The 14057-nt window shown below is 44.3% G+C and overlaps 1 protein-coding gene across 3 annotated transcripts in view; it reads left to right on the forward strand.

The window, feature by feature from the left end:
* The window catches only part of PTPRA (protein tyrosine phosphatase receptor type A), a 138167-nt gene extending 125175 nt beyond the window's left edge, over window positions 1-12992 (forward strand). For all 3 annotated transcript variants that reach the window (XM_081876786.1, XM_081876787.1, XM_081876788.1), the window contains 6 exons: window positions 1331-1465; window positions 3442-3567; window positions 7056-7207; window positions 8081-8216; window positions 9082-11621; window positions 11883-12992. In XM_081876786.1, coding sequence (XP_081732912.1) covers window positions 1331-1465; window positions 3442-3567; window positions 7056-7207; window positions 8081-8216; window positions 9082-9156 — 624 coding nt within the window. In that variant the 3' untranslated portion in view covers window positions 9157-11621; window positions 11883-12992. The remainder of the gene's footprint in view (window positions 1-1330; window positions 1466-3441; window positions 3568-7055; window positions 7208-8080; window positions 8217-9081; window positions 11622-11882) is intronic.
* Window positions 12993-14057: the final 1065 nt, after the last annotated feature.

The following is a 14057-nucleotide window of genomic DNA, read 5'->3' on the forward strand; positions in this document are numbered from 1 at the left end:
CTCCCTCTGTGCCTTCAGTATTGCCCTTGATTCCTCTTTAGCCCTAGAATGAAAAATTTGGGTTCTTTGGTCAAGTTCTCCTGTCTCATGTTGGAGACCAGAAACTGCACTTCATGCATAAAACTGTTAGCACCCAGAGCTCCCTGATCCTGGGACTGTGCACATCCTCTTTTGTTGTTGTTTAGTCGTGTCTGACTCTTCATGACCCCATGGACCAGAGCACACCAGGCACTCCTGTCTTCCACTGCCTCCCGCAGTTGGTCAAACTCATGCTGGTAGCTTCGAGAACACTGTCCAACCATCTCATCCTCTGTCGTCCCCTTCTCCTTGTGCCCTCCATCTTTCCCAACATCAGGGTCTTTTCCAGGGAGTCTTCTCTTCTCATGAGGTGGCCAAAGTCTTGGAGCCTCAGCTTCAGGATCTGTCCTTCCAGTGAGCACTCAGGGCTGATTTCCTTCAGAATGGATAGGTTTGATCTTCTTGCAGTCCATGGGACTCTCAAGAGTCTCCTCCAGCACCATAATTCAAATGCATCAATTACGTGCATTACATTCCTGCAACCAGGGTGGCTTTCAAAGAGCAGCAAAGGCGTAGGAGGGATGGAGAGTCTAATCCATAATGGTTGTAGGAAAACAGAGCCATGGTCATTCTAGATTGACTAAGCTTGCGTTAATTACCGTAGTGTGGTCTTCTGTATTGTGGTGTCAGTCTGTGTCAATGTTAAACAGAGAACTGCATCAGCGCTCGCCTCATTTAACCTCCTTCCTCTCATTACTTGTCAAGTATCTGGGTTGTAAAGCCCTTTCATGACTGGTAGGCCTTTTACCTGGGAATTCAATTTCCTGCCTTTGCTGGGCACATTCCAGTGGCTAAGCTCCTTTCTCTCTGCGTTCTCTTCTTGAATGGAGGGAGGAAGAAAGAGAGAATATATATATATATATATATAGAGAGAGAGAGAGAGAGAGAGAGAGAGAGAGAGAGAGAGAGAGGGTTGTTAGATGTTACTGGAGCCCCATACCTGTTCTTGCCTTTGGGTATGCCCAGTCTCGCTGCTCCGTCCCTTTATAGTAAAAGAAGAAGAAGAGTTTGGATTTGATATCCCGCTTTATCACTACCCGAAGGAGTCTCAAAGCAGCTAACCATCTCCTTTCCCTTCCTCCCCCACAACAACCACTCTGTGAGGTGAGTGGGGCTGAGAGACTTCAGAGAAGTGTGACTAGCCCAATGTCACCCAGCAGCTGCACGTGGAGGAGCGGAGACGCGAACCCAGTTCACCAGATTACGAGTCTATCGCTCTTAACCACTACACCACATTGTCTTCAAATTCCAGGGCTATCGCCAAAAGGATTCCTACATAGCCAGCCAAGGCCCTCTCCAGCACACGACAGAGGACTTCTGGAGGATGATCTGGGAGTGGAAGTCCTGCTCCATTGTCATGTTGACTGAGCTGGAAGAAAGGGGTCAGGTGAGCCAAATGGGGAGTGGGCAAGAATTGTCTCCAGGGAGCTTGAAGGTATGTGGTGCAGTTCTGATGCAGAAACTTCAGTGTGCCTGGTCCTCTAAGCCTGCCTTATACAAGCCACTTTGAGCTGCTTAGTGCATATATATGCCCCTGGTCTTCCTCTGTCTGGATAAATTGCACTACAGAGTACAAAGTGTTGCATTGTACACTGAAGTCTGAGCATAGCTCCCATTTGGTTTTTTTTTTAAAAAACACACCAAAAAAACTTTAACTCCGACAATTTTATTTATTTATTCAATTTATATACTGCCCTTCAACATAAGATCTCAGGGTGGTTCACAGAATAAAATACAGGATAAAAACAAGTAAATAAGCGTAACCCAAGCAGGAAAATAATAATCCCCCCACTTCCCACAGAAACATTTAAAAGGCTATAGAATATTAATCATCCCAAGGCCTGGTTAAAGAAGAACGCATAAAAAAATTTAATGAAGGCGCCAGGCAAACTCCCTGGGGAGAGCATTCCACAGACAGGGAGCCACTGCAGAAAAGGCCCTGTTCTTGTGTTGCCACCCTCTGGACCGCACATGTAGGAGGCACACGAAGAAGGGCTTCAGGTGATGAACACAGAGTCTGGGTCCTTGAGATATTGCGGTCCTGAGCCATTTAAGGCTTTATAGTTTATAACCAGGACTTTGAAATGGGCCTGGAAACTAATTGGCAGTGCAATCGGGCCAGGATGGGTGTGAGATGCTCAAACCGTCTTGCCCCAATGAGCAACCTGGCCACCAAATTCTGCACCAGCTAAAGCTTCCTAACTGTCTTAACGCATTGCAGTAATAATTGCATTATTTCTCAGCGTCAAAGATGCTGAATCCTTGAATGGGCTTCAGTCTTTCCCGCTACGCAACCATTGGGAGAAACTGTAGAGCCCTGTACTTGGGTACCACGCTGTGGTTGTGAAAGGCCTCGTGTTTGGTCCCCATCACCTGTACCTTAAAAGGATCCCAGGTAGCGGGTCTAAGACAGACCTCTGCCTGAGACCTTGGCGAGCCGCTTCTCGGGTAGGCAGTGCAGTAGTCCGGCAGGGCATGAGGCAAATTCATCAGTTCATCATGTCTTTTCAGCCAGCAAGAGGATAAATGAGGTAAGCACTGCATCTAGCAAGAAGACCTGTGCAGGCTTGGTCCCTGTCCCCATACCTTTGTGTTCAGAATTCTCACCATTGCGATATATGTCCCAGGCTGCCCTTTTTATAAAGGACCATTGCCTTCCTCAGAGCTGTCACATGTTCCCCTTCCTGAGAAAAACTGGGGGGGGGGGCAGAAAGGAGGTTAGGGAGGAACTCATGCTTGGTCTTCTAGAGGATACGATACGATAATCTTTATTGTCATTGTCCCATACAGAATAACAAAACTGGAAAAAAAAATCTACATAAGACATTCAAAACCAACAAGCTTGCTATCCCAGCCTGGTTAGCCCCCTAAAAACTCTGATGCCCCATTTTTAAATACAATATACTCCCATAGAGACTACCTCGCACTGCGTTTAAAACCAAAATCGCATTTGGATGGAAACTGTTTCTCAGGCGGCTAGTCCTAGTCTTTATAACCCTGTACCTTCTTCCAGAAGGCAGAAGCAGAAAGAGATCATTTCCGGGGTGCGCACTATTCTGCGCTATCTCTGCAGCTTTCTTATAGCACCTGGAAGCATAGATTTGATCCAAGGTGGGAAGAGTGCACCCAATTATTCTCTCCGTAGTCTTTACAACCCTGGACAGCATTGTTTTTTCCCTTGACCGTGCAGCTCCCAAACCACACACATAGACCATAAGTTAATACACTCTCCACAGTACAATGGTAAAATGCCACCAACAGGTCCTTTGAGAGATTGTTTTTCCGGAGGATTCTCATGGATCCTTATGTTGTCTGTCTAACTGCTTTCCCCTTTGTTGTCTTGCCTGCTTTCTGACTGCTCAGGAGAAATGTGCCCAGTATTGGCCTTCTGACGGCTCTGTGTCCTATGGAGATATAACCGTGGAGTTGAAGAAAGAGGAGGAATGTGAGAGTTACACAGTCCGGGACCTGCTAGTATCAAATACCAGGGTAGGTGCTGGGGCAACTTGTGCATTCTGGGAGAAGTGATGGTATCTCTTGACTTCCCAAGTCCTACACTTCTCCTTCTACCAGTGTTAATGGGAAACGGTGACTGTTTATTGCCCACTCCAGAGATGCAAAATAGTCACGGAGAAGCCTTTGTATCTCTCCATCTCCACTTAATGCAGAATGCTGCTTTGTCTTATGGGAGCCAAGGTTTCCCTCGTAGTCCTTTGCTATCAACAATCCCTTTTGCTCAGCGGCAAGAATGTTACTTGCCCCAAAATGGAAAGAAGCAGAAGTCCCAGCAAAGGAAGAATGGATTCAAAAACTTATGGAATATGCAGAAATGGAGAAACTTACCAGAAGAATAAGAAATCAAGATAACAAACTTTTTATAAAAGAATGGAAATGGTTTATTGAATGCTTACAGATAAATTGTAAACCGATAAGAACATTGGCAGGATTATTGTAACAACCAGCAGTTTCATAGGAGTATCTATTGAAAATAGATGAGTAAATGAGCAAATTAAGTTGATTTGGATATGCAGAAGATATTAAAAATAAAATTTAAGGAACAGCAGAAAGGGGGGGAAGGAAGTCAAGTTTTGAAATGCCCAAATGATTGTAAAATTAGTGAAATGTATAAACTTTATTTTTTTTTAAATAATTTTTTTATTATATTTTTCATAAAATCTCCAATCATACAAATTTTCACATCACATATTTTAGCTTATTGGACCTCCCTCAACTTCTCTGACAATCATCCGTAGTTAAATTTCTATCTTCACATTCCTTAATATTAGTATTGCCTTTAAGTACATTCTTTCTATCCTCATTTACATTCTTGCAATATTCCTTATTTTTTCACAAAGCTTCTTTAAAACACACTAGCGTTGTGTCTTCCTCACATACCGTTTTCAAATATTCTCTAAATTTTCCCCAGTCCTCTAAAAACTTATGATCTCTTTGGAATCTAATTTTTCCAGTTAATTTGTCCAGTTCTGCATAGTCTGTTAGTTTTGTTCTCCATTCTTCCAAAGTCGGTACTTCTTCTTGTTTCCATTTTTGAGCCATCAATATCCTCGCTGCTGTTATTGCATACTGAAAAAGTTTACAGTCCCTCTTATTTATTTCCTTTCTAGTTATTCCCAGTAGGAAGGTTTCTGGTTTCTTTACAAAGCTATATTTCAGCATTTTCTTTAACTCATTATATATCATTTCCCAGAACCCCTTCACTTTCTTACATTCCCACCACATATGAATAAATGTACCCTCTTTCTCTTTACATTTCCAACATTTGTTACAAGTTTTGTACATTTTTGCTAATTTAGCTGGTGTCATATACCATCTGTATACCATTTTCATAACATTTTCTTTTAACGTAGTACATGCTGTAAACTTCAGATTTTCATTCCATATTTTTTGCCAATCTTCCATATCTATATTATATCCTAAATCTCTGGATCTTTATATAAACTTTAAAAGTATAAATATTTTTTTAAAAAACAACAACAATCCCTTTTGTTAGCTCCTAGGACTGAGTTTTTCTAACTGTGTACCGCGACACGTTAGTGTGTCGGCGCATTGTGCGAACGCTTCCTTTGCTGGAAGGGGGTTAGCTTATCCTCTGGTTTGCTAGTAAGACTGAATTACTGTGTTGTGAAATGATTCATGTCCAAAAAGCATGTCACCAACATGAAAAGTTTGGAGAGCTCTGTCCTAGGAGTATATAGCCTGGTTAAGGGTTTCTTGCTGTATACCCGATTTTTATACTTGGAGAGATAACTTTTAATTCCTCCTGCAAATGCATCTCAGGATGTTAGCAGTCCTCCAAAAATATTATTCACCAGGCAACAACTCCGTGAAGAAGAAAGAGGGGGTTTTGCCCTGCCGGACTTAAGACTGTATTATGAAGCGGCAGCATTTTGCTGGTTGAAAGACTGGCTACTACTTGAAAATGCAGACATTCTGGATTTGGAAGGTTTTAACAATATGTTTGGTTGGCATGCATATATCTGGTATGACAAGGTTAAAGTGCACAAGGGTTTCAAAAACCATATTGTCAGGAAAGCACTATATAATGTTTGGATTCGGTATAAGGATTTGTTGGAAAACAAAACTCCCAGGTGGCTATCACCAATGGAGGCTAAAGAGGTGAAGAAACTTAATATGAGAACTAATTGGCCAAAATATTCTGAGATTTTGGAACTAGAAAGTGGTGAATTTAAATTACAGAGCTTTGAGAAGATAAAGTCCAAGGTACGAGATTGGCTCCATTATTTTCAAATAATGGAGGCCTTTAAACAAGACAGGAAAATTGGATTCCAGGTGGAAAAATCGAAATTAGAAACTGAATTGTTAGAACCCAATACAAAGAATTTATCAAGGATGTATAACTTGCTGTTGAAGTGGAATACAATTGATGAGACAGTTAAATCAGCCATGATTAGATGGGCACAGGACTTAGGTCATGATATTATGTTTGCTGACTGGGAACAGTTGTGGACCACAGGTATTAAATTCACGGCTTGTAATGCCTTAAGAGAAAACATTATGAAAATGATTTACAGGTGGTACATGACCCCAGCCAAGCTTGCGAAGATTTATCATTTGCCCAATAATAAATGTTGGAAATGTAATGAGACCGAAGGTACCTTTTTTCACCTTTGGTGGACCTGCCCAAAGATTAAGGCCTTCTGGGAACTGATTTATAATGAAATTAAGAAAGTACTTAAATGTACTTTTCATAAGAAACCAGAGGCATTTCTTTTGGGTATGGTCGGCCAATTGGTGTCAAGGAGGGATAAGATCTTTTTTATGTACGCCACAACGGCAGCAAGGATCCTTCTAGCAAAGTATTGGAAGACACAAGAGTTACCCACGCTGGAAGAGTGGCAGGTGAAAGTGATCGACTTTATGGGATTGGCAGAAATGACCGGCAGAATCCGTGACCAAGAGAAAGAGACTGTGGAGGAAGACTGGAAGAAGTTTAAAGCATATCTTAAAAATTGCTATAAAATTGAGGAGTGTTAAAGTGTTAAGGGAAAGGAAGATGTATAATTACAGCTATATATATCTTTTGATTTAAAGTGTAATTGAAAGGAGAATAAGTTAAACTATAATTGGCTAAAAGGGTTGCTGAAAAATTTTGAAATTAGGATGCAAAAAGGGGAAGGTATAGGGAAGTCCGAGAAAAGAGGCTTATGAAAATGAGGTTAAGAAAGCAAAAATGTATGTATGTGTCTATGTTTGTTGTTGTTTGTATTGTTTGGTGTTGTTTCATTGTTAAAATTGGAAAATTAATAAAAATTATTAAAAAAAAAAAAACAACAACTCCGTGAAGAATGTGGTTAGCAAAGTGAGTAGAGCAAGCTTGCTATTGCTTGCCTACTTGACAGTTTCCAGAGGTTACAGAGGAACCCCATCCCCAGTCTGCCTGGATTCAGATACAGGCTTTTCTGAGATTTTCTCTTTTCTTTTTTTTTCCTGACCAGGAAAACAAAACCCGGCAGATCAGACAGTTCCACTTCCACGGCTGGCCGGAGGTGGGCATCCCCACTGATGGAAAAGGAATGATCAACATCATTGCAGCTGTGCAGAAGCAGCAGCAACAGTCCGGAAACCACCCCATTACTGTGCACTGCAGGTAATCAAACGGGCTGCGAGATTTCTGGGCAGCAAGAATTGGCAAAACATGCTACCCAAGAGGCGCTTGAGTGGCAAGGAGTACATTGCATGAAGTTGCTGGCATTGCCACAACACCTCCTAAGGGTACCAGGGATTGGGTTGAGGTCCTGGTTAGACAGTAACCACTGTTAAGATTGGTGCCAGTATTTCCCTTGGGCCACAGATCAGGAGATGGGGTATACGGCCTCAGTCCTGTATACCTGAAGGAGCGTCTCCACCCCCATCGTCCGGCCCAGACACTGAGGTCCAGCGCCAAGGGCCTACTGGCGGTTCCCTCGCTACAAGAAGTGAGGTTACAGGGAACCAGGCAGAGGGCCTTCTTGGTAGTGGCGCCTACCCTGTGGAACGCCCTCCCAGCAGAAGTCAAGGCAATAAACAACTATTTTGCTTTTAAAAGACAACTGAAGGCGGCCCTGCTTAGGGAAGTTTTTAATGTCTGATGCTGTCTTGTTTTTAATATTCAGTTGGAAGCCACCCAGAGTGGCTGGGGAAACCCAGCCAGATGGGCGGGGTATAAATAATAAATTATTATTATTATTCCATCATATAATTGTAGAGTTGGAGGGTACCCGAGGGTCATCTAGCCCAACCCCACTTCAATGCAGGAATCTCAGCTTGAAGCATCCCTGACAGATGGCCATCCAATCTCTGCTTAAAAACCTCCAAGGAAGGAGAGGCCACCATATTCTAAGGGGGATCTAGTCTCCCGTCAACAGCTCTTACTGTCAGAAAGAGCTGCTTGACAGCGGAGCGGTTCAGGCAACAGGAAGGCCTGTGTTTGTCACTCACAGGTGTGTTGTTGTTTTGTCTTTTGTTCCCCCCCCCCCCCCAGTGCTGGAGCTGGCCGAACAGGGACCTTCTGTGCATTGGGCACTGTTTTGGAGAGAGTCAAGGCTGAAGGAATTCTAGATGTCTTTCAGACAGTGAAGAGTTTGAGGTTACAGAGGCCGCACATGGTCCAAACACTGGTAGGCATGGGCTGTTGTTTGTGGAGTGGGTGGGTGGGTGAGGCTGGGTGGCTGAGTGGGTGGAGCAGCAAGAAATTCCCCCCTGCAAGTGTGAGCTGTTCCTATCATTCCCTCCTGCCCATCAGAGCCCCATCTCTTTCCTCTCTCTCTTGTACCTGCGTAAGGAACTGGGATACAAAGACTTTCTAGCCCATAAGACCATAGCCCACAGGGGCACCCATAAGCAGGGCCTGAATGCAACAAGCCCTCTTACCCCCGCCCCCCAGGTCTCTGCCACTGAGCTAGAGTGCCTCTTGCTATGGCCAGCATCAGTTTCTGGTTGTGGAAATGGCCATTTCTGCTCAAAGCCAAAAATTTAGAGTTGGAGGAACCAAAACACCATCCAGGTCAAACCCTCCAACCGCCAGCCATCCACTGATCGGTCCATGCCAGCGGACATCAAATTGTGCAAGCTCTGTGTGTAGAAGGTCCCAGCTCCAACCCATGGCGCTTCCAGGTAGGGCTGGAGAGGACACCTGTCAAAAACCTCGCAGAGCTACTGCCAGTCAGTTCAGACTGAGCATCCCTCAAGCTTGGGCCACCAGGTGATGTTAGGCTACAGTCTCGGTCTCCCCAGCTAGCTTAGCCAGTGTTCAGGGATGATGCAAGTTTCAGTCCAACAATATCTGTCAAATCAGGGTTGAAGAACACTGGTCTAGACAGGGCTGAGCTAGATGGTCTGTTGAAAGTAGCGTTTGTCATTGGGGTACCTGGTTTTGGTCATCCTGTAATTAATAGGCAGGTTCCCTTGCGACCACAGCATCTCTGAAGAGTGACGATTCATTCCGTGACCAACTCAGCGTTTTCTTTTCTGCCTAATCTCCAGGAACAGTACGAATTCTGCTACAAAGTGGTTCAGGAATATATTGACGCCTTTTCAGACTACGCCAACTTCAAGTGAAGATGAAAATCACCCAACAGAAGAGTTGCCTTCTTTAATACTTTGTAATATTCTGTTTGTTAATATCCCCTGCCCCCCGAAAAATGTGTATATATCTTAACTGTTTTAGAGGGTTGGTACCATAAGATTCCTATTAGCTGGAGATTTTATATGTAGCAAAAGTGTTAGAAAGAGATTGTAGGCACTTTTTTTCCAATGTTTTATTGGGGAATTAAATAGCGTGATATTTGGATTAATATTGTCAAATCTCTCTCCTGGAGAGTTGATGCAGGCTGTTTTTGTTTTGTAAATCTTTTTTTTTTTCCTTGAGGGAGTAAAGCCTTTTAAAAAACCAAAAGAGATTCTGCATATCGGCCTTTTATTTTAAAAGGAAAACAAACAAACCAGTGGCTTATAAGTACAGTGTTCAAGATCAGGGTTTTTTCTCTCCCTAACTTAGAAGACTGGGCCGCCCTGCAGGGTTCTGGGTTTGAGGGCTGCTGTTGAAGCAACAAACCCCTATAGCTGGAGTATCCTGATGTCTGGAATAGCCGTTGGGAAGGAGAAGTTGCTCTTCCATTAATGCAACACCGTTAAAAAGCACTATTAAGCTGTGCAGCATCCGACCGTTCATTTCGGTGGGGTTTGCGCAGCAGAGGGTCCTGTTGGGTTGGGCCCAGGTTTCTTCAGCTTTGGAGAAATGGGGGAGGGATAGGAATAGAGGAGCCTCCTTGCAAAACCATCGACTTTATTTGAAGCAAATGCAACTCCCGTGTCCATTTTTTGGTAATAGCTTGACCAGTCCGGCCTCTTGTTCCCCCATCCCAATTTTTTTGTGGAAGCAGGTCTCGATCGAGGTATGCTTGAGGTATTGTCTCATCTTGTTTTACATTTGGTTTGCCAGGGACCAACCAACCCCCCTCTGTGGGAAAAGCGTGACCTCCATCCCTTCACCTTCAAGGGGATGGGTAGGATAATCATAAAGAGCCTCCTTGACTTGGGGCAAGATAGCCGGGCATTAGAAATAGAAATAAAGAGATCCCTTGCAGTCTTCACAGGCCTGAGCGCCCATTTATTGCTTAGGAGTCCCACCTGGCCATAGCATGTGGAGTGCTTAGCCACTGTGAACATTTTTCCCCCCACAGAAAGCAGGATATAAATGTCAACAATAAATAGATAGGAGTGACTTTTGTGGCCTGGATCTGAGATCGTCTTAAGCATTCCACATTTTCCCTACCAACTTAGGCCGACGTGAATGACTATACATTAGGGTGATGGCAGGCCGGTGCATGTTTAACATGCATGGCCCAATTAATGGCTCGTTGCCGTCAAAAGGCCAGGAGTTGTGAGTGCCATCAATCTAAGCAGAGACGGCAAAGCAGTCCAGTGTGGCAGAGAGAGCTTTGGGAGGTGACTCTGCTCACAACCCACACGCAGTCCTATCCAACTCAAAGCAAGGGAGAGGGTTTTAAAAGTTACTATACAGATTTTTTTTACAAATCACCAATTTATTACAACATGTGAATAACACAGCCCCTCGAATCCATATAAAAATGTCTGGGGTTATTTGGTGTAATATTCATACATGGCTTAAATAGTAGATGTATCCTATTGTCTATCTGCAAATCTATATATATAAAGTACCAAGCACACTTTCACTTTCTGCCACTAGAATAGACTAAATGGTGGCTGAGTTACCCACATCTTATAGTACATTTGAGGTGCAAATTCTCTGCAAAGAGGGAAGTGGGGGTGGGAGAACCGAACTGATGTAAAAGTATGAACCATCTGCCTGAACACTGACCGGAGGTGTTTGTGCCTGGCTCTGTAAGGTGTATGTAGCCCACTTTTGTTGTAAAAGACACGCGATCAGCTCGCTCTGCACCTTCTCTGTGTGTGATGCAGTTTTGACACATCCCATTAAACATGCTGGCTTCTTCTGATGCAACTGGGATTTGCCGACTCGCATCAGATCTTGGTCTCTGGCTATTTTGGAACATGCTCAGCTTGCAAGAGGTGGTTTTGTTTTTAAGATAAAAAAATTGTTTGGAAGCTAATGGAAGTTTCTCACTGGCGTGGCTTTACAAAGTTTTTGTTTTTGTTTTTTTGCTGCTTCTACCCTTCCCAAGGAATTCGTCTTAAACGTCTCCTGTAAGTGGCCAAGCTGACTGGCAGTCAGGTTTTGGCCTAAACCAGATATGATCTCCAAAAGCTGTTGAGTTCCTTTTATTCTTTTGAGGCACCATGTATGCTTTAGGACTCTTGGTCCCATTGCTTAGCAGCTCTTACTAGTTAGCTGCCCAAAAGCCATTTTGAGGGGGAGTCCAACGTCGCCAGCCTGATGCCAATCTCATCCCTTTTCTGGCTTTTCCCCAGCTGGCACAAGTAGGAGAACCGACAAGCATCAATAATTGGTCTTGGTCTCCTTTATTTTCTTTCCTGCAGGACTGAAGAGAGCTTTGTAGGCTCTTGCAAATATATGTACCGTATTTTTCGCTCCATAAGACGCACCAGACCATAAGACGCACCTAGTTTTTGGAGGAGGAAAACAAGAAAAAAAATATTCTGAATCTCAGAAGCCAGAACAGCAAGAGGGATTACTGCGCAGTGAAAGCAGCGATCCCTCTTGCTGTTCTGGCTTCTGGGATAGCTGCGCAGCCTGCATTCACTCCATAAGATGCACACACATTTCCCCTTACTTTTTAGGAGGGAAAAAGTGAGTCTTATAAAGCAAAAAATACGGTAAGTGATCAGGGTCAGGGGCCTAAGGCATTGCAACCTTAGGCCACCATCTTAAGTTGGCGGTCAGTGCAGCTGTGCCCACCCTGCTTGGTGCCCACGTAAAGGAGGGATGCAGAAATCTGTGGCTCTCCAGATGTTGCAAGGCTCCAGTTTGCACCCTGCTCCCTGACTCTGGCTTGGAGATGGGTCTGGTGGGACTTGGAAGTCCCAACACCTCTAGTGGGCAACCAGCATACAGGGAGCCACAGGTTCCCTACGCCTGTTAGCTTCCACATGGCATTCTTCTAACAGAACGTTTATCACAGAGGTGGCATGCTTTTCAAAGGAACGTGCGTAAGTGGCACACAAGGCTAAGTAGGTTGTTGGAAGAACAGCTACATACATTGAGAGATGTTGGGGGGGGGGGGAACCTGTGACTGGCATTCATGAGGCCCCTGAAACAACCCTGGCATTTCCTACTAAAAGGATTGCCAGCTGTTCAAGACGTGGGACGTAGGAGCGCTGCTTGCAGCCAGAGTAAGCAAAGCTAGCCTTGATGCAGCACCGGTCTGACTTAGTATATGGCAATATATACCGCCTGTTTAACCCCAAGCAGCAAGGGGGCGGCCGTGGGATAGGTGTGTTAAGAAAGAGGTCTTGGTCCAGTGTGCCCCTCGTAATCCAGGTGCGATGGTGCACCTCGCATCGCCAACTTGTGCCCTCAAGTCCTCTGGGGCAAAGTCTTGCCAGGGCACTTTCTGCCCAGAACAAACATCTGCCTAGGATGCAACCGTACAGCTGCTCAGAGCGTGGTGTCTGTATGCTGCTTAAAACAGTATCCGCTGCCGTTGTGGTTTTTTTTTTTTTGCTGCGAGTGCACGCAGTTGGTGTCTTAGCTTTAGGGGCAAAGCCCTTATGTGCCAAAAATGACATGCTGCCCCCCCCTCTGCCCCGCTCACCCCCCCCCTGCAGATCTGCCACATGAATATATCAGGGCTGCTGAGGCAGGCCAGAGCAAAAGTTGTCGTTTTCCTTCTGTTTGTTTTCAGTAGCTGTAACTCCATGCTGCCTTCATTCTGAATGTCTTAATATCTTGTATTTATTTTTTGTTGACTAAGTAAATGCTTTTTTTTTAAGTGGCCTGCGTATTTCTTTAACAGCAACGTTAACGTGGATCACATTGGCCGGGGTGTGGGTGCGTGTGTTCTGGCGGGACGAAAAGCCACTTGGCCTGGGGTTTGAACCCTCATTCATTAGGATATATTGACTGGTTTAGCTCTGCCATCATCTCGTTTTCAAGTGTGCTGGCTAACAAGCACCAAAATACCCCTGTGTGCTCTTAGACACTGGCTGGCCTTCTGTTGTATGGGCCTTATGAGGGTTTAATCCAGTGGCTCTCAAACTTTTTTCTCTGGGCCACACTTTTAAAATAAAGATTTGCTCATGCACATCATTTCTTTTTAATCCTAAGAAATACATTGGAAAACAAAAAGAAACAACTAGCAGTGCTTGATTTATGACACAACACAACTACTTTATAATATGATCATTGGATATCCAGAAAGTATGAAGCAATGCAGCTACGTAAGAACATGAACCATTCCCAAAATATAATTATAAATGAGCCTCTTACATATGTACCTTAAGCAGGTATACAAACTCAGTGAGAGGTGTGAGCTTGCTTGTGCCAGGTAATCTCATTTATATCCTAATTTGAGCCAAACAAAAACTCACCTCCACATCAACACAAAGAAGCCTTTCTCTTTTCTGATCTTTCATATTCCTCCAAGTTGAAAATCCCTTGTTATGTAGTGAAGTTTCACCCTGGGCCAGCAGGGGGATACTGTATATAGTTTTCACTCAGGTCTGTAGATAGTTTTCCCTCAGGTCCGCGTCAGTTATTTTAGGCGGGAACTCTGGGCTGTTGTTGTTACAATGTTGACAGCCGGCTGCCTATAAAAGCAGGCCGGCTGAGCTGTTTGCAGTCAGTTCTATTCCAGCTTACGAAATAAAGAGCTACTTGGAGAAATCGCTGTGTCGTCTGCTATGTCAACCCACAACTTAACACTGGCGACGAAGGTGGGATGGATGGACATCAGAGCACAGCCAGATGCGGCCAGCCTCTGAACTGAGCTGAATCACTGAGCTGAATCACAGAGCGAAATCACTGAGCGAAATCACTGGACAGAACCAATTCAGAG

Source organism: Podarcis erhardii (assembly GCF_964252035.2).
Source record: "Podarcis erhardii genome assembly, chromosome: 9".
Taxonomy (NCBI): domain Eukaryota; kingdom Metazoa; phylum Chordata; class Lepidosauria; order Squamata; family Lacertidae; genus Podarcis; species Podarcis erhardii.